The sequence below is a fragment of the Ostrea edulis genome, chromosome 8, assembly GCF_947568905.1.
Source record: "Ostrea edulis chromosome 8, xbOstEdul1.1, whole genome shotgun sequence".
NCBI classification, from domain to species: Eukaryota; Metazoa; Mollusca; class Bivalvia; order Ostreida; family Ostreidae; genus Ostrea; species Ostrea edulis.
The window spans coordinates 39,090,809-39,117,677 of record NC_079171.1 but is presented as its reverse complement, the minus strand read 5'-3'; the positions used below and the strand labels follow the sequence as shown (position 1 = coordinate 39,117,677).

Genomic DNA, 26,869 nt, shown 5'->3' with positions numbered 1-26,869 from the left:
AAAATCATGATACGTAAAAACGTATTCCATACTCTATGATTTTGTGTATTTTTACTTGATTTGAAGAGTACTTTAAATGCATAAACTCAAAAATTTTGATTTGCTTCATTTAATAATTTTAGCCATATTATTGGCAGAATTATATTCACTGCGAAGTATGAAAACAGATTTCTGAAGATCCCGGAAAAACATTATTCATAATATATTGGATATGGAAATCCAGACAATATACCTGTTTTTGGTGATAGGTAATGCTACACTTTATTTATGATATGCATTTCTATTGTTATCTGTGAAGAGAAAACTGTGACGTGTTTGTAAGTAACATATGCATGATTATACATGAGTTTGGTGCACGTGCACTTTAATCATTTATTTGTGTTGCATAAGAGATTACAAAATACCTGTCAAAAATTGTATCACGAGATAATAGTGGCATTGATGCCCATCAGATGTATAAAATTCCTTTACTATATACAGTTGTCATAAATTGAAAGTACAAATTCAAGATGTACTTTTACAGGTTGGGAACACTTCCCCTATATAGCGAGATATTCTCGCTAAAACGCGATTATCCCTCTCTAGCGAGAATAAATATGTCGCGTACAACAGAGAAAAACACCCGCGGAGTACATCTTTTCGTAATTCACATGAAAAGAAGAAAAAGTGCTAAAAATGTCTGATACTTCTGCAAATAGAGATATGAATCAAAACAAAAACACTCACGATGTGTATTGGATTTCAGACTGCTTCCCTCTTACGCATCAACTTTGGTATGCAATTTCATTACTATGTTGTCAATTTCATAGAAACAATTCGCATCATGTTGAGTACGTGTCGCACTTATTCAGCGTTGCACGGGATTTGCCATTATTTTCAATAAAGACGCCAAAACACCTGTTTATGGTAATGTTTATTTCTCGCTAAAGAGGGATAATCGCGTTTTAGCGAGAATATCTCGCTATAGGGGAAGTGTTCCCAACCTGTTTTAGTCTTCCCCTACGGCGAGATTATTCTCTTTAGAGAAGTCGAGAGGCATAGCCTTCATCGATGAAGGCTATATATGCCTCTCGACTTCTCTAAGGAGAATACGGCGAGATATTCTCGCGAAAACGCGATTATCCCTCTCTAGCGAGAGTAGATATATCCCGTACAACCGAGAAAAACACTGAGAGCACATCTCTTTTTTTTAAAGAAAAGAAGAAAACATGCTAAAATGTCTGATACATCTGCAAATATATTAATCAAAACAAAAACACTCAGGATGTGCATTAGATTTCAGACTGCTTACACAGCAACTTTGATATGCAATTTCTTGATTGTGTTGTAAATTTTATAGAGACAAATCGCAACATGCCAGCGATTTCTTCCCTTATATAACTGGTACCGATAAACGGTACCATTCCCAATGCCAAAAACCATTGATTTTTCCCAATTTTGAGACTAAAAATTCCCAATTCACTAGGCCTACTTCTTGTTTAGTTCTCTTTTTTCTTTTCTTATAGTTAAAATAATTTGCCGTTACATTGGTAGAAAATTCCCAATTTGTTCGATTTTGACGCTATTTTTCCCAATTGAATGGGTACCGGTACCAGTAGGTAAAAAAAAATCACTTCATGCTGATTGTGTGTCGCACTTATTCAGCACTGCACGGAATTTGCCATTATTTTGAATAAAGACCTCAAAACACCTGTTTATAGTAATTAATGTTTACTTTCTCTCTAAATAGCGATACAGAAGATCTCGCTATAGGGGAACTTGGGAAATGTTTGTTTGCTGAATGACATATATGTGACATTCTATTTATGCATTTTCTTCCATTCAAAATAAAATGGTGTGGGTGTTACTATGGTTTTTTCCCCTCCTCTCTCTTAGAAGCATAATGTCACACTTGTATGCAATTCAGTTCTATCTTATTTCAGTGAGAGAATTTCAGTGAAGCTGTTTTACTTGTAGTTATGTGTGTTGGATAATAATCAGTTGGTAAAACTCAGAGGTTTTGGGTTGGATTCTCAGCAGAGGTGAAAACTTTGTGTAAATTGCAAGCATAAGTTTTATCTGTGGACAAAATCCCACTCACGTTTTAGAAAAAGGGTAGACTTGATACCAGGCAGTAATTGATTTTAGAAATTTTGATATAATCTTTTTGTTTGAAGAAGTTTCCAAAAACAAAGGACTGCAGAAGTGCAGGACATCTTGGTATAGGTCTCAGGGAGAAAAATACAGCTCCTGTAGGACAGAAATTTTGGGATAGATCTCATTGGTTAGAATTCAATCGAGAATAAAGATAACAATTATAATACAGCGGTCAGCTGGGTTTCATCGTTGCAAACCACAGCCAATATGTATAGTCCTATCTCATCTGGAGAGAGCTATATGCGGACTCCGGACCGTGGTTTGAGATGATGGCTGGTTTGGGATTGGTGGCTCAGTTGGTAGAGCACCTGACTAGATTGAGATTCAGGGGGCCTGTGTTTGATACCAGTCTGGTCCGTTGCTTTTTCTCCCTTCCTGTTGCATTAGGTGCGGTAGACCAATCCCTGGAACTGACAGGTGAAAATGCCTTATACTGGAAATTTTGGATATGATGTATTTGGTATGCATATCCAATTATATTTAAATCTTGGGTTGACGTCTTCAAGGGTGAGGACATTTAAGGAGGGAAGAATTGCCGGTGGCCAGTTAGCTCAGTTGGTAGAGCACTAGACTGCATGGGACCCAGGTTTGAATCCCGATTTGCGAAATGCTGACTTCAATCGAGACTGTTGAAACCCCTATACCTTCAACTTGTTTTTCAGTAGCTTACCTGGATTTAAAAACTGACTATATGCAGAACAAGCTCTTGCATATCGAATCAGTTGAGATATATAAACACCATATGCAGGTGATAATGGAATATTGCTACATAGATATGGGAAGTTGACGATGGAGAAACTGAAATCATCCCGTTTTTCATACAGTTGAGTTGTAAGTTTGTCGTTAATGTCTACTTTCAATAAAATATCTATAATTCAAAATTATCTGTACTAGAAAAGTCTTAGAATAATATGCCTAGCTAACAGCTTGTCAATTGCATGACTATTTGGAGAAAGATGTAAATATACAACTAACCAATAGATAACAAGGGCACTCGACATTTTTAAAAATTGTCTTCCTTTAAACAGACTATTTACAGTTTGTTGACAGGAAGACACTTTTTTCTTTAGCTATATATATTTAAATGTCGAATGCCTGTGACTATAGGTGTAAATAAACAAATACATATACCAAGAAACACATATTTTTGTCTTGATCTGTTTACAATTAACACACATTTGATTTTCAATATAAATGGCCCATGAATCTCTGATTGTTTTTGACTTTGTCCTTATAATCACTTTCTATTAAATCTGCATTTTTTCACTAAATAATTTTGGTTTTTTTTTTAATTTTAAATTTGGTTTCTGTAGCGAGATCCTCTAAAAAAAAATTCATAAAAGTTCAGGAGGATTGGGGGCCTGATCTTCTTTGTATTAAAACAAACAAGTTAATGAAGCGTGAAAACTATTGATCCTAGCGGTACATATATCAACACTATGTGAATTTAAAGTAAATGTGGATTGCAGAATGATCTGTTTTTACAGTAAAAAAATTATATTTTCTGCATGCATGCTCCTTGTATTAGAAATATAATAATAGAAGCAATGGAAGGGCTTTGATTTATTGATCGCGTAGTAATTACCTAGGTTGATTGTGTATTGTTTAATGTCCTGCTCAGGAATTTCACTCATATGGTGATATCATTGCCAGTGAAGGGCTGCAAAATTTAGGCCTAGGCTCGGTGCTTACAGCCCGAGAGCAGGGAGGGATCTTTATCATGTCACACCTGCTGTGACACGGGACATCCATTTTTGTGGTCTCAACCGAAGGACCGCGCCATTTAATCGCCTCTTATGACAAGCAAGGAGTACTGAGGAGTGAGGACCTATTCTAACCCTGGTCAATTATGAAAAAGACCTATATTGAAAACTTTAAAGCTGTATGACCCGATGTTCATGTATTATTTTTGTACATAATTACTTTAAAGCAGATTAATTACTTTATAAAGTTATTAACTTTCCCTTAATTACATGCTTGAAAACATCTGCATGTAAAAGAAAACAGTGCGAATATTATTTAGAAAGTAAATATAGTGGCTACATATATAAATCATCCCATAATAGACGTCTATAAATAGACCCATGCGCGTCAGGGGAATCCCAACATGACGTATTAACTCATATGCAACTGTCTTATAAGTTTTAAGGTTGAAAGAGCGTAAAACAACGAATTACTAAGAGGTATTTGATATTTTTATTTTTATTACACTTATGGTACGGCACTGTTATAACAAAATACACAGCTTTACACAGATAAGACCACCGATGATCTGAAAGTTTGAACTGGTCACATGACTCGCTTGAAATGGCAGAGTGACACGGTTATTTGTAAACATCGATTTGAAATCAAATTATTTGGGTTAAAACAGGTGAAATAATTTATGATATGTCGTACAGTCTCATAACTACATACGTGCGATGATTTAATAGCGTTTTTACGAGATGGAAAAAAATATTTTAATTTGGACCATACAGCTTCAAGAATACTACCATGCACTATCAATGATGGCTAAATACAATACACAAATACTAGCATTGCTCAAGTATTTTCTTATTGATCTATACAAGTGATTATGATATTTAGAAAAGATTAAATAAATTCATTGTGTTTTAATTGGTCATCATAGTTTGATTGAATATAAAGTTATGAGTTATATATATATATGAATAAGAATTTCTAGTTTGCCTCTGACTGACTTCTGATACATATTTAAAAACATTTAAATAATCTGGCATTAAACCATGTAAAACTTTATACACTAAAATGACTTTTCTATAGACAAAGTAATCTGATAGAGGCAACCAGTTATGTTCTGTAAACATGACATTAGATGGTGTTTCAAAATTTCTGATGTTAAGAATTACCCTTGCAGCTCGTTTTTGCAATATAAAAAGCTTATTCACATTTTCAGCATTTCTTGGATTGCTCCATATAGTACAACAATATGTAAAATGTGGAAAAATCATAGTATTAAAAATCTTCAGCAGCGCATCGTTTGACATAAAATATCTTATTCTTCTTAAAATGCCAATTCTCTTGGAAATCTTGTTCATAAGTGATTCTATATGACTTTTCCAGGACAAAGTTTCATCAATAATAATACCAAGTAATTTTGACTCCTGAACACATTCTATGACATGGTTATTTATCACTAAATTTAATTTTCGATACTTTGATAATTTTTGTGCCGATCCAATAAGCATACATTGAGTTTTAGACAGGTTTAAGCTTAATTTATTTTCCTTAATCCACATTATACTGCGCTGAAGATCTTCATACATCTTTGACTCAATATTTTCCACTGACTTATCTGTTACATCTTGTGAAGTATCATCTGCATACATATTTACATGAGAATGTTTCAGTTCTTGTGGATAGTCATTAATATACAGGATAAAAAACAATGGGCCTAAAATAGAGCCTTGCGGAACTCCAATGGTTACATTTCTTTCCTCCGATAAATTTCCTTTCCAAATAACTCTCTGTGTACGATTTGTTAGATATGATTTAAACCATTCAAAAGTATCATTGCATATGCCAAATGACTTGAGTTTGTGTAATAAAACCTTGTGATTTATAGTGTCAAATGCTTTCCGTAAGTCTATAAAAATTACACCAGTAAGTTTACCTTCATCAATATTTTTAAGCCATCTATCTACTAGAGAAATAAGAGTACTTTCACATGAGTGTTTTGGCCTAAAACCAGACTGACAATCTGTAATTAGAGAATTTACTGACAAATACTCATAAAATGAATTAAAAACATGCCTTTCTAAAATTTTGCTCACACAAGGTAAAATGGATACAGGCCGATAATTATTAACTAGACATTCATCTCCTGATTTAAAAAGTGGTACAACTCGTGCCTTTTTCCAGTCATCTGCACAAGTACATGAAGATATAGAATAGTTGAAAATATATGCAAGAATATCACATACACTGTTTGATGAAAGTTTTAGAAGTTTGACAGAGATACCATCCAAACCTGTTGCCTTTGATGCAGACATACATTTTATCTCATTTTCAATAAATTCTGCAGTTATACCTGGTATTGTATAAGAATTTTTAGGCATTTGTTCTTCAACTGTAGGTAAAGTGTCATCAAAATGTTTTCCTAGCTCATGACCAATGTTACAAAAGTAATTATTAAAACATTCGGCAATATCCTTTGTATCTTTAAAAATTACGTTATTGTCCTTAAGAAATGTACAGTTTGTTAAAAGTAATTTCAAAAATGGTGCAGTTATTTTGTCAGGGCTTAGTAGGTCTTTGGCAGGGCTTACAATTTTTGCTAGCAGTCAGCCCTGCATGTCTCGCTAATGTAACAGTGAGTTTCAAACACTACACATTATAGTACATGTAAATAACATTATAGTACGTGTAAATCACATTATAGTACGTGTAAATCACATTATAGTACATGTAAATCACATTATAGTACATGTAAGTCACATTATAGTACATGTAAATCACATTATAGTACATGTAAATCACACTATAGTATGTGTAAATCACATTATAGTACTATAGTACATGTAAATCACATTATAGTACATGTAAATCACATTATAGTACGTGTAAATCACAATATAGTACGTGTAAATCACATTATAGTACGTGTAAATCACATTATAGTACGTGTAAATCACATTATAGTACGTGTAAGTCACATTATAGTACATGTAAGTCACATTATAGTACGTGTTAATCACATTATAGTACGTGTTAATCACATTATAGTACGTGTAAATCACATTATAGTACTATAGTACGTGTTAATCACATTATAGTACGTGTAAATCACATTATAGTATGTGTAAATCACATTATAGTACTATAGTACGTGTTAATCACATTATAGTACGTGTAAATCACATTATAGTATGTGTAAATCACATTATAGTACATGTAAATCACATTATAGTACGTGTAAATCACATTATAGTACGTGTAAATCACATTATAGTTCGTGTAAATCACATTATAGTATGTGTAAATCACATTATAGTACTATAGTACGTGTAGATCACATTATAGTATGTGTAAATCACATTATAGTACATGTAAATCACATTATAGTATGTGTAAATCACATTATAGTACGTGTAAATCACATTATAGTATGTGTAAATCACATTATAGTATGTGTAAATCACATTATAGTACATGTAAATCACATTATAGTACATGTAAATCACATTATAGTATGTGTAAATCACATTATAGTACGTGTAAATCACATTATAGTACTATAGTACGTGTAAATCACATTATAGTATGTGTAAATCACATTATAGTACGTTTAAATCACATTATAGTACGTGTAAATCACATTATAGTACGTGTAAATCACATTATAGTACGTGTAAATCACATTATAGTACGTGTAAGTCACATTATAGTACATGTAAGTCACATTATAGTACGTGTTAATCACATTATAGTACGTGTTAATCACATTATAGTATGTGTAAATCACATTATAGTATGTGTAAATCACATTATAGTACTATAGTACGTGTTAATCACATTATAGTACGTGTAAATCACATTATAGTATGTGTAAATCACATTATAGTACATGTAAATCACATTATAGTACGTGTAAATCACATTATAGTACGTGTAAATCACATTATAGTTCGTGTAAATCACATTATAGTATGTGTAAATCACATTATAGTACTATAGTACGTGTAGATCACATTATAGTATGTGTAAATCACATTATAGTACATGTAAATCACATTATAGTATGTGTAAATCACATTATAGTACGTGTAAATCACATTATAGTATGTGTAAATCACATTATAGTATGTGTAAATCACATTATAGTACATGTAAATCACATTATAGTACATGTAAATCACATTATAGTATGTGTAAATCACATTATAGTACGTGTAAATCACATTATAGTACTATAGTACGTGTAAATCACATTATAGTATGTGTAAATCACATTATAGTACGTTTAAATCACATTATAGTACGTGTTAATCACATTATAGTACGTGTAAATTACATTATAGTACCTGTAAATCACATTATAGTACATGTAAATCACATTATAGTACATGTAAATCACATTATAGTACATGTAAATCACATTATAGTACTATAGTACATGTAAATCACATTATAGTACGTGTAAATCACATTATAGTACGTGTAAATCACATTATAGTACGTGTAAATCACATTATACTACGTGTAGATCACATTATAGTACATGTAGATCACATTATAGTACGTGTAGATCACATTATAGTTCGTGTAAATCACATTATAGTATGTGTAAATCACATTATAGTACTATAGTACGTGTAAATCACATTATAGTACGTGTAAATCACATTATAGTACATGTAAATCACATTATAGTACATGTAAATCACATTATAGTACTATAGTACATGTAAATCACATTATAGTACGTGTAGATCACATTATAGTACATGTAGATCACATTATAGTACGTGTAGATCACATTATAGTACATGTAGATCACATTATAGTACATGTAGATCACATTATAGTACATGTAGATCACATTATAGTATGTGTAAATTACATTATAGTACTACAGTACATGTAAATCACATTATAGTACGTTTAAATCACATTATAGTACGTGTAAATCACATAGTACGTGTAAATCACATTATAGTACGTGTAAATCACATTATAGTACGTGTAAATCACATTATAGTACGTGTAGATCACATTATAGTACGTGTAGATCACATTATAGTACGTGTAGATCACATTATAGTACCTGTAAATCACATTATAGTACGTGTAAATCACATTATAGTACGTGTAAATCACATTATAGTACGTGTAAATCACATTATAGTACGTGTAGATCACATTATAGTACGTGTAGATCACATTATAGTTCGTGTAAATCACATTATAGTATGTGTAAATCACATTATAGTACATGTAAATCACACTATAGTACGTGTAAATCACATTATAGTACTAATAGTACTATAATGTGATTTACACGTACTATAGTGTGATTTACACGTACTATAATGTGATTTACATGTACTATAGTCTATAGTACATGTAAATCACATTATAGTACGTGTAAATCACATTATAGTACATGTAAATCAAATACTGTAACGAGGTCATATACACAGTAATATTTAGACGTGTGGTAATTAATGCATGTAATTAACAAGTGTACATACCCATGTATGATAATTACAGAGTAATTTGTTAATTGTTATCTTTCTCGTCTGGTGTAAGTTTGACATGTTATGATGTAATTAACTAGTGTACCCATTGTGTATCATAATTACAGAGTTATCTTTCTTGTCTAATGTATGTTTGTCATATGTTATGATGTAATTAATTAGTGTACCCATTGTGTATAATAATGACAGAGTCATCTTTCTTGTCTGTTGTAGGTTTGTCAGTTGCAGATGACCCGTCCTGTGCCATCTGGAAGAAAAATTTGGACATCCTGAATGCAAACAATGGACGTCAGTCCTGGTCAGAGAGTGGGATGTCCTTCAGATGTAAATATCACCCAGAGAAATGTGAACAAATCGACTGTGTGGGGATGTTTAGGAATGCCATGGTAAGTGTGAACAAGTCAACTTTATGGGGATGTTCGGGAAAATGATACTCAGTAAATATAATAACTTTGAAAAAAGTCAGTAACTTTGAAAAAAGTTTTCTGTTATATGAAATAAAGTGCAACTGAACTGAAGTCTCTGTTGAGCTGATCATATAGACAAATGGATGGTTGCTGGTGTATCATTGCACCGGTTGGGGTGTTTTTAGGTGCCCTATAGTAATCACTCGATGTTTAACTTTTTAGGAAAGCTATGTTTATTTATTACAGATCGGGTCGTTCAGCTTCTGTTGGAACATGATCATGAACCACTGTGACAGTCCGATTAACATGGACGTTAGCATCAGCATCGACTCGTTCAACTACAAATTCAGTCAGCGAGTCACTCACAATCAGCGTTATCCGCTGTCCATACAGAGTCAGAGTAAGACAATTATACAGTTAATTACCCACAATGCACTGTCCATATTCAGAGTAAGACAATTATACAGTTAATTACCCACAATGCACTGTCCATACACAATCAGAGTAAGATAATAATACAGTTAATTACCCATAATGCACTGCCCATACAGAGTCAAAGTAAGACAATTATACAGTTAATTACCCACAATGCACTGTCCATACAGAGTCAAAGTAAGACAATTATACAGTTAATTACCCACAATGCACTGTCCATACAGAGTCAAAGTAAAACAATTATACAGTTAATTACCCACAATGCACTGTCCATACAGAGTCAAAGTAAGACAATTATACAGTTAATTACCCACAATGCACTGTCCATATAGAGTCAAAGTAAGACAATTATACAGTTAATTACCCACAATGCACTGTCCATACAGAGTCAAAGTAAGACAATTATACAGTTAATTACCCACAATGCACTGTCCATACAGAGTCAAAGTAAGACAATTATACAGTTAATTACCCACAATGCACTGTCCATACACAATCAGAGTAAGATAATAATACAGTTAATTACCCACAATGCACTGTCCATACAGAGACAGAGTAAGACGATTATACAGTTAATTACCCACAATGCACTGTCCATACACAGTCAGAGTGATACGATTCAAACTTCCGCCAGAGTTTGTTTGCTTACAAACCAAACTCTTCCATTTAGGCATTATGGGATAGCAATTTCTTAAGCCATGTATACTGTGTGACGTCACTGTAGAATGACGAAATAACATAACGTCAAACATAAACAACTTTCAAAACAAGAACGTAAACATTAAGTTCATTAATTTACAAAATAATTTGAACAGTCTCCCTACTTTTTAATGATCGTTTGATCATTTTATGTTTAAAATAAAATCCATACTTTTATATTAATGCTCTTAATGTTAATATCTTCAAACTTTTAACTACGAACTATTTCATTAGTGTTATTTGCCTGCGTGATAATCGCGGACTCACAATATACAAATCTGTATATTGTACTGCGTCACAAAGGAGAGGTTTATTCGTAGGTGACATAATGAGGCCTCGACGGGGAGTTTGTAATACGATTATACAGTTAATTACCCACAATGCACTGTCCATACACAGTCAGAGTAAGACGATTATACAGTTTATTACCCACAGTGTATTGTCCATACAGAGTAAGACAAGTATACAGTTAATTACCCACAATGCACTGTCCATACACAGAGTCAATCGGATCAAGTGCTCGTCCTTTTCCGTAACCAATAAGAAGACTCGGACATGGATTCGCGCAAGAATTGCATCAAATTGATGCATTTCTTCGCCGGAAGCGCGCCTGTGGATGAGGTTAAAAGGCCAGAACTGAATCCCTGTATAATGTGTTATTTATATTTTCACCACAGATTCGGTTTTGGTATCATTAACGTCTTATTCACTCTAATACATAAACATATAAGTGGAAATTGATCAATCACATCTGCTATCAGGTCGCAAAATGGCGACGTAGAAATATTTCTGGTCGCCATTTTCAAATTTCTAGTCGCCATGTTCAAAATTTCTACTCGCCATGGTAAAAGATTTTGTAAATAAGACCTACAAGTTTTTTTTTTTAATTTGAATATCTTTCAAGAAAAAAATCTACACCCATGTATGCATTTTGTTTGTTTTATTTTGAAACTGAATAGAAATGTGCTGTGAAACATGCTGGATGCTAACAAGTCAAGTATTTACTCTGGCAAAAGTTGTATTGCATTGGGCCATCCTGTATATTTTACAGACGCTTCTGGGGAAGTTCCAAACAAGGATTTGCTTTAAAGTCCTCAATAAGTGAGCCTTCCCTGCTTATACTTTTGTTGGATCTTTTGCTGAACAATCAGTACCAGCATCAATAAGAACACTACATCCCAAGTTTGTAATTGTCTGTGAAAATTAGCATCAACAGTTGCCCCGCTCGACTTACTGCTAATGCAGTCACGGACAAAGACGTGTCTCTTACTGTTACGGTGAATAGTCACACTTTCCACGTTTGAAAGATGTACACCAGGTCGTGGTGAAATCGGACAATGGGTGTCCAGAAATGGTGGATGTTTACTGGCTGATTGGCCTCACAAAAAATTCTACAAATTATTTTGCAATCTCTGTATATCAACCACGAAAATTCCTTCAGCCATTAGGACTGGGGTTCTTCCTTTACTTTTGCATTTTTCTTAAGACACAGCTACGTCATCTTTAAATGCAGAACTTTCTCCGTGTGATTCTTGAATTTCTTCGTTACATGCACTAGGCCGAGGCTTCTACTTTTTACTACTGATAAATCCGAAGTGCTTTAACCCTCGTTTTACCGCCATCTTGGTTGCTTTCAAACACTGTTTTGATCGAGACTGAAAAATATTCATTCAGACTTCCGATCCTGATTACAAAATTTTACTGGATCCCCAATTTTTTTCACTCTAAAATGCAACTTAAATATAATCTCTAGTCGCAAAATCGATTTTCTGGTCGCAAATGCGACCTTTTTACTCACAACTTGGAGCACTGTTGATAGTGGTAGAATCCCTTAGATATGTATGATATCTTAGATCTCTGCATTTGAAAGCTCGCGTTTCATATTGTAACGTACAACTGTGACGTCATAGGTGCATTGTGTACACATGGCAACAATCTCTGATGGCATCGATCCACATACGAGGTTCATTTGCGGTTATGGAAATAGCCGAGAAGTTACGATTGAGTCAGAGTAAGACGATTATACAGTTAATTACCCACAATGCACTGTCCATACAGAGTCAGAGTAAAACGATTATACAGTTATAATAATTACCCACAATGCACGGTCCATATTCAGAGTAAGACAATTATACAGTTAATTACCCACAATGCACTGTCCATACACAGTCAGAGTAAGACGATTACCCACAATGCACTGTCCATACACAGAGTAAGACGATTACCCACAATGCACTGTATTCCAGCATTACCGTTGTACCCATCAGGGAAACACTATACAATTGTAATCCTGGTGCAACAAAGTTTGCCGTTCATTTGATTCATATTAAAAGTTCAAATCATCTGATGTGAGAGATGGTGATTGGCTAATCACTATCCTACTCACAGTATAGTGGGATGAGGGGGAGTAACAGCATGCATAATATACTGTGCGTGTACATTATTTTAGCGTATACTGACAATATTTGACGTAGTCGGAGCTAATGCTCTATTTGGCGTCCTCAAGATTTAGAGCTTGTTTTGTTTGATGATGAATAAATTAGGGATTTTTCAATTTTACTAAATTTAGCACAAACATAAATCATTGCTATTGCTTCACACCAAAGGGGCTAAAATTTGATTCCTGCTAAGATAATTACATGAACAGTACAATACATCGAGTTTGAAGTTGCATTTATGAATATGACTTGATGCAAGATGATGCTTTATTTTTGCGATAGTTATTTTGATATCATATGAGGTTCTTTCTCGGGCAGATTTGTCCATCTTTGGAGTTCCCATTCAATATGACCTAGCTGACACAAGATGGCGCCACATTTTACGATATCTATTTTGATATGAGATTTTTTCTTGGGCAGATTTGTCCCTCTCCGGAATCCCGATTCATGAATATCTGGAGTTTACCCTCCTGAAGATCAACGCTACAGCTGTTATGTTAGGGGTATGTAATCGTGGTAACTGCACCTTATTTTCCTTCCATAAACTATTTGTTTTACAGTTAATACATCTCTTATCAAATTGATTTATCACATTTAGTCACATCTAGATATTAATAGTTCTGGCAAACAGCTCTCAGTCTGGTACATGGTTTTGCTTGCCACAAATGTGTGTCACACTTTTAGCGAACTTTGCATTTTGGTAAGGGTTATGAACTCTGACATATGTCATTTTTCTGGATTTCCCAGATGAAACTTTCAACAGAGATGTGTATCCCACACCTGGGCTGTACCTTCAATAAAAAGATCGACCTGCTACCCGACATTGCAGTACCTGTCTCCAGGTGTTCCAAGGTAACTAGGACACCTGTACCCAAAGCACCGAAATGTTCTAATGGTGGAAAGACGGGTGGCGGTGGTAGTAAGATAAAGCCCTACTTCACCACCACTAAAATGCCACCACACACCACGTATAAGTCACGTAAGTAAAAACACTCGTTACAGTTTATAATGGCAACATCTCATTATTAGATATTAATGATGACAACATCTCGTCATTGATAATGACAACATCTCATTATTAGATATTAATGATGACAACATCTTGTCATTGATAATGACAACATCTCATTATTAAATATTAATGATGACAACATCTCATCATTGATGATGACAACATCTCATTATTCGATATTAATGATGACAACATCTCGTCATTGATAATGACAACATCTCATTATTCGATATTAATGATGACAACATCTTGTCATTGATAATGACAACATCTCATTATTAAATATTAATATGACAACATCTCGTCGTTCAGAAGGACAACATCTCATTATTCGATATTAATGATGACAACATCTCGTCATTGATAATGACAACATCTCATTATTCGATATTAATGATGACAACATCTCGTCATTGATAATGACAACATCTCATTATTCGATATTAATGATGACAACATCTCGTCATTGATAATGACAACATCTCATTATTCGATATTAATGATGACAACATCTCGTCATTGATAATGACAACATCTCATTATTAGATATTAATGATGACAACATCTCGTCATTGATAATGACAACATCCCGTCATTGATAATGGTATTAACATCTCATTGGGGATGATATTACCAGCATGCATGCATGTAGTACATGTAGATCAAACAACTTGTGTAACCAAAAGCTAAATACTTGTATGTACCACTGTGAAGCACTTACAGTTGATAACAGATTTTCAGGACTCGAAATTAACATATGCCCGTCAGTCTGTGACTGGTTAAAAGTCTGGCGGACTGACTGACATTTGTTTTTGTCAGTCCAATGGGACTGGTTAATTTTCTAAAGCATCATTTTGGAAAATATACTTTTGAAATTTTATACACACATTTGGCATGCTTCGATCTGAAGATATCAGACGAATCTGATTCGTAAATATAAATCCCACATTTAAGTGTTACAATATTGTCTGAGGCATATTGAGTTAAATTTCATTTTGATAAGATTAACGAAATATGTTTAATTATTTCTGGAAAACTCTGTTGGACTGGTAAATTCTTCTGCGGACTGGTTGAAATTATACCCCATCATTCCAGCTGGACTGGTGACATAAAAAGTTAGCTTCAAACCCTGATTTTACTGATTACTAAGATCTCTTTAATGACTAAGAGAAAAGTAATTGTAACAATGGAACCCAATTTGAAATGAAAGCCAAGTAGGATTCTGGGTAAAATTAACATGCCCACGCAGGCTGCACATGGTTAAAATTTTATGTCTACTCTCAATTTAGTACATCTTGGGAGTGAGAACAGACTGGAATTTTGTGCATTGCAGATGGCAGGAGAGATGTTGAACGCAGGGTGTACAGTCTTTCTGAATAGTTAACACCTTGTCAACAATGTTGTATAAGATGACAGAATCTGTGCAAGGTTATTACTGTTAGAAAGTGCAAAGGAAGCAGCAACATCAGAAGCGAGTAACACCACTGACAGAAATGTCTGTCTCTACTACACTGACAGAAATGTCTGTGTCTGCTACACTGATAGAAATGTCTGTGTCTGCTACACTGATAGAAATGTGTGTCTCTACTACACTGATAGAAATGTGTCTCTACTACACTGATAGAAATGTCTGTCTCTACTACACTGATAGAAATGTCTGTCTCTACTACACTGACAGAAATGTCTGTGTCTGCTACACTGATAGAAATGTCTGTGTCTGCTACACTGATAGAAATGTCTGTCTCTGCTACACTGATAGAAATGTCTGTCTCTACTACACTGATAGAAATGTCTGTCACTGCTACACTGATAGAAATGTCTGTCTCTACTACACTGACAGAAATGTCTGTGTCTACTACACTGATAGAAATGTCTGTGTCTACTACACTGATAGAAATGTCTGTCACTGCTACACTGATAGAAATGTCTGTCTCTACTACACTGACAGAAATGTCTGTCTGCTACACTGATAGAAATGTCTGTGTCTGCTACACTGATAGAAATGTCTGTGTCTGCTACACTGATAGAAATGTCTGTCACTGCTACACTGATAGAAATGTCTGTCACTGCTACACTGATAGAAATGTCTGTCACTGCTACACTGATAGAAATGTCTGTGTCTACTACACTGATAGAAATGTCTGTCACTGCTACACTGATAGAAATGTCTGTGTCTACTACACTGATAGAAATGTCTGTCACTGCTACACTGATAGAAATGTCTGTCACTGCTACACTGATAGAAATGTCTGTCACTGCTACACTGATAGAAATGTGTGTCCCTACTACACTGATAGAAATGTCTGTCTCTACTACACTGATAGAAATGTCTTTGTCTACTACACTGATAGAAATGTCTGTCTCTACTACACTGATAGAAATGTCTGTGTCTACTACACTGACAGAAATGTCTGTGTCTGCTACACTGATAGAAATGTCTGTGTCTGCTACACTGATAGAAATGTCTGTCACTGCTACACTATAGAAATGTCTGTCACTGCTACACTGATAGAAATGTCTGTGTCTGTTACACTACAAATCTAGTGGATAATTGTACCAGCCATGGTTTTGCATCAACAAAAGGACTGAGAAAAAGGATGCAGTTTTTACTCTCATAGAAACTGGTCTAATCTGACATGCGCTGGGAAACAATTATTTTGTCGGAATAAACAGTGTAAAAATCAATGAAATTCAGAATGAAAATAAGGCCTGTGTCAGAATGTCCAGTGATTCAGAAGTGGATTGCTCAGGTGTCTGATTATACAGGTGTCTGATTATACAGGTGTCTTCTGATTATACAGGTGTCTGATTATACAGGTGTCTGATTGTACAGGTGTCAGGTTCAGCACTTTTCACAGTATTTTGATCATGGTTTACTGACTGGAAAGTTTATAAACATTAACAGTTTTATCTGTGATGTCAAGTTTGCTTTGAAAAAACAAAACCCTGGAATGATGAAACACAATAGAAATGCTGCGAAATATTTAGGTATAAAAGTGTTACAGTATAATACTTGTATCTATTTAGTGCCAATTTCAACCTGACATAAATTTCTTATCTTAAAAGTTTAATGTCGCGTAAAATCTAAAATGTTTTACCAAAAGAAAACTTTCACACTGCACAGTTTCTGAAAAGCCATAAAATGTGGATGTGCTCACTTGTGATTGAAGTCCCAACTTTTATGAAGGGAACAGATTGTGTGAAAAAGTAAGACTGAGATTAAAAGTGAGCTCACCAAAGTTTTGTAGCACTGGGGCCTAGTTCAGAACGTTGAAAAATGTGTTGATAATTTTGCTTCAGAAATCTACAGAGACGTTAATTAATTAGTGATGGTGTATTCTCATTACAGGGACCTATGGTAAGAAGTGTTCGATGAACAGCCTAGCCAGCCGATGTGGCCGGAATGAGATGTGTAAGCAGGGTCGATGTGCCTGCTTCACTCCTAAATACCCAAGATGCCCTTATACCGGCGTTTGTCAAACTTTAGGTAAAGGAGCTCAAAGAAACCAATTTTAGCTTACCTGAGCCTAAGGGTCTAGTGGGCTTTCTGATCAAATGTTCTTGTATATTGTTGTTGTAAACGTTTCACAATGACAATTTCTACTCTAGAGCTACAAGCCAATTTCAACCAAACTTGGAACTTGGGTGAAGGGAATTCATGTACAGTGTATGTTGAAATGAAAATCCATTCTCTCCTTACCTCCTCATAAAAAACGAGCATCTTTTTAGATTTGTTCTTACTTATTCTGAAATCTCTAAATGCCACTTTGTACACTCAATAATTATTTCTCCTAACATACGGGCCTGCCATGATGTATCGAGATACCGATAGAATTAGTTTAAAGAGGAATACTACATCGTCATAATGGCTGACTTGCTTTTAAAACATGAATGAAAATATAAGTATCGGCAATATTTGTCTATTCCTTTTAGAATTAATTGCCTAGCTGAGTAGCTCAGTTGGTTAGCATATCGACTGCTGAACTTAAAGACATAGGGTCTATCTTTTATCTCAAAAATGACATCACAATATTTTGCAAGAAGAACTCCTAAAAACAAATTTGTAGTATATATTATGAGTTATCTATAGTTGCAGCACTTTGAAATTGAAATCGTTTTGGCGTTTTAGCCCTTTATAAAATGCTTGTCTGGAGGACAATATATTAAACTGGTACCCCGCTGATTGGTAACTACACACAAACATAAGAGATGCGAAGTAAACAGGGTACCAGTTTAGACAAATGACAACAGGGAATTATTTTGTAATTACTATCGTATCCAATGTGTTTGTAAACTTTCAGAAATAAGAACTTTCTGTGATTTTCTAGTTATGATCTTTAATTTTGCCACCTTTTTGGAACATGCAAAATTTTACTAATATCTTAGACTCTATGCCTTTAAGATCATGGGTTCAAGTCAAGGAGGGGTTTTAATTTTTTTTTCAAGATTACTTTCTACTAAAGCTGCATTTTTGACTAAATAAAGTAAATTTGAAAGTTTTCAATTTCAAAATATTTTTGTACATATCCTCCACTTTTCATCCATATGAAATATCTCTGGTGTAGCATACCTCCTTAAAGCGTTGAGGATAACATTGATGTGTCTTTATGGAATGACGGGTCAGTCTATTAACTTTAACTTGGGGGAGGGGTGATTATGTGTATAAAAAAAAAGAAATATCCTGTAATCAGATAGCTGTTTGTGTGTTCTGTGGTTGTATATATAGATATGGAATTCAAAGGACCACCCCACTTTAGCTGTAGCTTGTGGTGCCTTTTTTACCATCCCTCTCTTCAAAGAAAAATTGATTTATCTATTATACCTCTTGGTAAATATTAAACACTGATGTATCTCCAGTCAGTGTACCCCTGGGATATTGGAATTAAATGGTAGAAAACTAAGTTTTAAATGGTCACCCTTAGCCTGAAATCTACAGAATTACTACCCGAGGTCAATACAGGTATGAAGTACTCATGTAGAAAGGAAATGTTTAGTTTTTGTAATTTTTTGTTGTACATATTTATATTTATGAATTTCATCACCAGCACAATATTTTCCAGTCTTGCCGTTTGGATATAATTTTCTTTGTTACAAAAACAACTCATAATACAAAAGAGAAATCTGGACAACCTTGTGCTCTATATGAACCAATGTTTTAAAAATCAGTCATTCGATGAATTTCAATAGAGATTTAACAAAAACAGACAAAAGTGATTTCAAAAGACGGCATAGATCTTAATGTTAACAAACTTTTCAGTAATATAAACTGCCAAACCTGTAAGTTTAGGTATTAAGAACATCTTGGGGCATTGTAAAATGCATAATTTAAACTTCGATGTTTTACTAAATCATCAGAAACCGTATATCACAGCTCAAATGGGAAGGTCGTTTGTTGATTTTGAGACAGAAAGAAAAAACACAAGAAGAAAGAGTGTAAGAGGTCGAGGAAGTTTGTATTCTGACATTGTATAACATTTTAAACATTTTGTCCCTTTTATTACTTATGTAGATGATTGTGCAAAGCATATCGTTCCCGTGTACGAAGTAAACACAGTGAGTCCTCATACAGGTCATCAAAACAATGGAGACAGCCCTGGCCCTACAAACAGTAAGTATTCAACCAATGAAAACACTCTACACAATGGTGTTTACTGAAAAGCAACCAATGGAATAAAAGAACACAATCTGTCCAATGCGGTTTGTAGAGGTACGTATGTATGTCTTTTCAGATAACATTGATCTCTATCTCTGTTGTGAATTTTGTTTTCATTCTTTAATACTGATAAGTAGTGAAGGTGTTAACCATATGGGTAACAAAAAGAAAATATTACTATTATACACCTGGGTGTGTGTAAAGGAATTACCCTCAAGTTCAGCCATCTGGGGGTCAAACTGACCCAGCTTTCTGTGACCAGATGTCAATGTTACCAATGTTGTGCCATGACTGCATAAATGTCACGATAACAAAGTCGAGGTCATCACCTGACACCAGTTCATATCATCACCTGACAACAGTTCATATCATCACCTGACACCAGTTCATATCATCACCTGACAACAGTTCATATCATCACCTGACAACAGTTCATATCATCACCTGACAACAGCTCATATCATCACCTGACAACAGTTAACATGGAAACTCAAGGCTTTATTTGTAGCAGGCAATCAGTGAAAATTCAATAAAGTGATCTTTAATTGCCCTGTGCGATCAGTAAAATCTCAATAGGGTAGGCTTTATCAGTCAATGATATTAAGATTTGCAAACCACAAGCCATTCGGGCAACCATTTTCAGGAAGTCCACATGCCCGAACTCAATTTCACTTGCCCGAAAAAAACTATTTTCGTTGTTGGCCTTGCGCTTTGGTGCTTTGCCAGGGAATGCCCCGGTAAAATACTTTAAGACTGACATTGAATAATGAAAGTCGTTGAAAATGAAAGTAAATTATATGCATGCAAAATCTGAATAACTTTCAAGACAAATCCAGAACAGACCGATTGAAGATGCGTAATTAATGGGAAGAATGACTTTGTTTGGGGCGAGTTATTCTAATTCTATGACTTGAGCATGCGCGTAATATTTGTTTACATCCGATTGTCAAATTAAAACTCCGACAGGTAATTCTTTTTACAAGCCAGTCAGACTTGTTGCCAAGCAGATTTTACAAGTCCGACAGGAAAATGACTGGTCGCGGGCATTTGGACTACCGCTAATTTCGCAGACTGCTTTATTTGTCCCATGTGATCAATGAAACCTCAATAGGGTGGGCTTTTTTGTCCCTTGTGATCAGTGAAAGCTGGATAGGGCAGGCTTTATTTGTCCAAGGCGATTGTAGGAAACTCAATAAAGCAGGTCTTAATTAATTGCTCCAGGAGATGAGTGAAAGCTGGATAGGGCAGGCTTTATTTGTCCCTTGTGATCAGTGGAACCTCAAAAGAGCGGGTTTAATTTGTCCCGGGCAATCAGTGGAAACTCAACAGGATGAGCTTTATTTGTCCTGGGCAATCAGTTGAAACTCAGTAGGATGAGCTTTATTTGTCCCGGGCAATCAGTGGAAACTCAGTAGGATGAGCTTTATTTGTCCCGGGCAATCAGTGGAAACTCAGTAGGATGAGCTTTATTTGTCCCGGGCAATCAGTGGGAACTCGATAGGTCGGGCTTTATTTGTCCCAGACGATCATTAATAACAAAGTATCTCTAAAAAGATTTCTTAGGATGAATGCTAGAGAGGAATTTGAAGAAATAGCTTGGGTTTGTGTAAGTGGGTAATATTTTTTTCCTGTTGACAGAGACTGCAGTAATCGTAGGGGGAGCGCTAGGTGGGATCGTCGTCATTGTCATAGTCGTCGGAATCATTCTCGTCATGCTGAAGAAGCGTGGGTCGCAGTATAGAGGGCGCCAGCTGTTACTGACAGAGGACAACACAGACGGCATCATATAGAGGGCACTGTCGGCAACATCCAATACAGCACAGATCAAATACGATGGGTGGGTTATGGAAGACAGAGATTTGACATTTCTACAAAATTGTCCTTTTATTGTGAGAGATCTCATCAGGCTCTGTACACCTCTTTCTGATTTCTGACATTTTGCAGTAATGGATTAAGATCTGATACGTTTATTATGCATGTACTTTATGTAAGAGATTAACACATGTCTAGACCTTTTCTACAAGTCATGGTACTACTTTATTGGAATGAAGATATTTTTTATATGAATTTGATCACTTTTCTTTTTAAAGAAGTCACGTAATTTAAATGATTAAAAGCGATTATGAATTTTTTATTTCATTGATAAATTCATGATATTCCTAAAATTCATGATATTGGAAATTCAATATTTTTTTAGAATAATTAATCTGTGTATAAAATTGAAATGTATTATAGCAACATTCAGTTTCTCGGTCTGTCCTTTACAGAGAAGAGGAAAAATATGTTGGTTTTCTTGCTTCATAGAAATTGTCATAGTCACCATCATCATCATCTTGAATCGTTTCAGAATCTTAACTTTTGAACATGCATTCTAGCACCAAAAAAAGTAAATTAGAGAATTATGTCCCATACTTTGAATGTGGAAATTCAGGTGAATTCACATCATTAATATCTTTATGTTTGGTTGTTATTTCCCTTTTTCACGAATACAATGCCTTGAGAATTTTTTTTACTTCTTGTACACCTAAACCTCATTTATAACATAGGGAATTAATCTCTGTAAACAGTATTGGGGGGGGGGGAGGGGGGGCTTTTAAAGGATGATTTAAAAATATGCCATGTCTTTCATGAAAAGAAACAAATGGAGAGAATAATAGTGGTTGTAAATAACATGTTAGTATCCCCCCCCCCCCACCATTGTTTTCACACTATAATAATTTTGTTGATAGAGAACTTGGTTTTAGTACCTACACTCAATTGTCACTCAGCTTTATTAAGTTAAGATTGCATATTTACGTCTGTGTTATATATCAAGGTAATATACAGACAAGGGAGAATCTCTTTTTTTCTTCAAGTATTGATGTTATTTTAAGCAATGCAATACGTTACATTATGTTAAAGTTAAACTAACCAATTAAGCCTTCAGATTGGACGATATATAGAACTCGAATTAACTTTGTTTTTTTATGAAAAGATCATTTCTAATTTTCACATGTAATTCTTGGGGACATACATGTATCTATTTTTATTTCTTTTTGTTTTGTAAAAAAAAAAATTTGGTTTCGAGAATCTGATGAAATTTGATTTAAATTTGGCAATTTTGAAAATTGATTTAACTGCAGTGAAGAATTATATTGATATCATATCCTGCTGTGGATTGAATGACAGATCTGAATTCTGTGAAAAAGTTGTCTTTCTTTTGTAATATGTTCTCTGTGAAAAAGTTGTCTTTCTTTGATCTAAATGGTTCACTTTCTTTGTAAAAATTTGAGAAAATTGATCAGATTGCCTTAACGTTTAATCTGTTCTACAATGTTAAGGAATTCCTAGAAGATGACAATATATACTGTATAAGGTTTAATGTTTGTCCCTTCCTATTAAAGCACCTCTCTCTGTGATATATATATATACCCCTGTACAATGTGTAAATAATTAAACATTAGTATAGTGATATTGAGAAATAATTTTAAAGTGTTGTGTCCATAATTTTTATTTTGTATATAGAAAAAACTCAAGTAAGCAACGTCACTTGAAATCGGCTCATTTTTTTTTCATATCATTTGTGTTATTTTTCTATTTGTATCCAGGGAAGATTAGCTAATTGTACTACATACTGCCTTCGTTTAAGGTTTGAGCAAATGATAAACTTGATGAATTAATTCATCAACATGCAATTACATGAATATGTATTAATGAATACCATAATCTGTGGTACGTATTAGGGCTATAAAAGTACGCAAACGCCAACGATGAATTTTTTTCTCGTGAAAGTTTTATTTCAAAAATGGAGATTCAAAAGCCCTAATACAAATATTTTTGTGACAATATAAGGCAATGAATAGTGTTTTCTCCCAAAGTCGAATTTTATCTCTGATTTCTGTTTCATAAAGTTTGCAACCAAAATACAAACACATGTGTACTATATAAAGAAGGAAAGATGTAGCTTTCCACAGATGGGAGATTATGTTCATTTGGATCACTGTTTGAGGGGTTTTCTGGGGGTTATTTGTTTGTTTTGGGTTGTTGTTTTTTTTTTTTTCATTTTTTACTTTTTCATTCTTAATGTTTGTTCATGTCACACACAGGTGTACATTCCAATAATTTGTCCCACAAACATCAGAAAAAACATTAACTTCACTTTTAACCAGAAATGAAATTTTGTATATATAGAATGTGGATGTAGACTGGCTCAATTCTCTGTGTTTATTTGTTTTTTAAAAAAATGGTTGGCGACTGCCCTCTATTATAGCATAATATTTATGAAACATTGAGACTCTGTTCTTACGTCATTAAAGGGAAACAGACACGATTTGAGCTAAAAAATTAAAAAATTTATATTCCCGTTTTTAATGTTTACAATGCTTAACTAAGGTATTTCTAATGGTCAGCAAAAATTTGAATGTCAGTTGTTGAGTTACAAGTGAGAAACAGCACTCACAATTCTTTGTTATGTAAACAAGGCTTGTGCCATGTTTTTGTTTACATATATATTGCTTAATAGAAAATACCATGTTTAAAACAAAATGAGACAGCAAACCCACTAGAAACTGTTTAATTGTGTTCATAATTAATTTGGAAATTCAAAAAAATAATCTGCTTTAAACGGAGCTTTTACTAGTACATTTAACCTATGTAAACAAAAACACGGCACGAGCCTTGTTTACATAACAAAGAATTGTGAGCTCTGTATCTCTGTTGTAACTGACGTTCAAATTTTTGCTGACCATTAGAAATACCTTAGTTAAGCATTGTAAACATGAAAATCGGAAAAATGAAATTTGAAAATTTTCAGCTCAAATCGTGTCCATGCCCCTTTAAAGGGTATGAAGGAGAGTAGATACGTAAAATAAAAACTAATACAGAGGTTTGAACATGTCTAAATTGTATTTAGTTGTAGATTATATGCCATTTTATTTCTCAGAGTGTGTTGCTGGGAATGAAGAAATTTGTAGTCCATCATGATGTATTTGCTTTTCTCTACAACAGCTTTTCTAAAAGCACAATATTTGATTTGTTTTAATGATTAACAAAAGCTTACTGCAAACAACCCCCCCTTCTTCTTGAAAGAATATAATGTGTTATATGTTTACTATTATGTCCAATACATGTGGATTGTTGAGAAGAAATATTCAGGAAATTATTTTGTTTTGGAGGGGGAAGGGGGGGGGGGGGGTCTGCAGAAATTTTTGCAATGTACAGGTGATGTTGGTATATAACAAAATGTGGAATCCTTTTGGAGGAGGAGGGGGGGTGTCTGTGTTGGTGGCTGATTTTCTTACAATGTATCTGTTTGGTAAGGCCATGAATTACTGGACTGGTTTAAGTCTTGCGGTTATTTTCAGCAATTTTTATCACTTGGTATACATAATAAATTGATACATGTAAAAATTGATTGATTCCAATTAATGATTGACTGATGTGGTATATATGAAGGCATATAATCCTTTAAAGTTCTACAAAAATTTAAGTATACCCCCAAAAGAAAAAAAACTAAGATTAGAAATTGAGAATTTAAAACTGATGATTCTTTGGTAGTTGGTGTATCTTGTTTGTTTCCCCCCCCCCCCTCCTTTTTTGCTGGTGTGTTTGTCCTATTTCATTAAATTTGTTGTAATGTTATTTTAATCCCACGACCCATGTAGAGAGTGTATTGCTCTTGTTGGCATTTACACATGTATATCGCACTTGTATGATTGGAGTGAAAACTATTTACCTTTAACTAGCAAGCCGAAGCAATATCTCAGTCAGTTTTACTATTGACACAAATACAAAACATTGTCTTCATGCTTTTCAATGGAGAAAGAATAAACATTTTGTTTTCTGTGTTTTGATACGGCATTCTGATATAGAAGATTGTGTAAAGTTCCTGATAAAACTGCACTATTTTCGAATAATTCTTTTGTATGTGGTGTACTTGTTTTTTTATTTTGAAGTAATTTTTTGGAAATGTTGGATATACGAGAATGTATAGGGTTATATTTCTAACTTTTGAAAATATGTGAGTTTTATCATTTATAGGATATTGAGCCCCTCTGCATGTATTTTATGCATTTTCCAGAAGATGTAAATGTTCTGAAATTCAAACACTGAGCATACCATGAATCTTAAATTATTAGAGTTGAATGATATTTCTCATAAACACAATAGTCCTTGGAAAGGGAAGTAGAAACACCCCCACATGCCACACACACTGACCCCATGCACCCACACCAACTCCCACCTACACACACACACCACACTCACTCTCACCTACACCCACCACACACACACACACTCACTCCCACCTACACACCCACCACACACACTGACCCCATGCACCTACACCAACTCCCACCTACACACACACACCACACTCACTCCCACCCACCACACACACTGACCCCATGCACCCACACCAACTCCCACCTACACACACACACCACACTCACTCTCACCCATTGCACTCATTAATGTTGGAAAAATAATTTTTTGAAAAGATGTTATTTTACCATCATTTATCGATGGAAATGTACCATTAGAAATTTGGAAAATGCATGAATATATACATAGATAATGTGAACAAAATCAATTGCAGTATTTGTATATCATTTTACTTCAGTCAAGTAATGTAAGAGTTATCTATCTTGTCAGAGGGACATTGTACTCCTTAAATAAAATACATATTGGATGTACATTAAACAAAACAAAAAAAACTTCTCGGATATCCACTTTTCCCCCTTTGCATAATAGCTTACAAAGAATTAAGCAAATACTGTTGTAATCAATGCTTTGTGTTACAGGGGCTGATTTCAGTCTTTTGTTCTGTTGGATTTATGTCATTTTGTATTTATAGGGGCATAACATCACATTCCTTAATAAAAAAATGTTTTGTA

General features: G+C 34.3%; 1 protein-coding gene across 1 annotated transcript; it reads left to right on the top strand.

Moving 5' to 3' along the window:
• Positions 1-48: 48 nt before the first annotated feature.
• Positions 49-26,869, top strand: LOC125661655 (uncharacterized). The gene is made up of 8 exons (XM_048893723.2): positions 49-248; positions 9,567-9,739; positions 10,007-10,160; positions 13,753-13,835; positions 14,080-14,311; positions 17,694-17,831; positions 19,854-19,952; positions 21,636-26,869. The coding sequence occupies exons 1-8, from the start codon at positions 212-214 to the stop codon at positions 21,785-21,787; spliced, it is 1,068 nt and encodes a 355-aa protein (XP_048749680.1). The 5' UTR covers positions 49-211; the 3' UTR covers positions 21,788-26,869.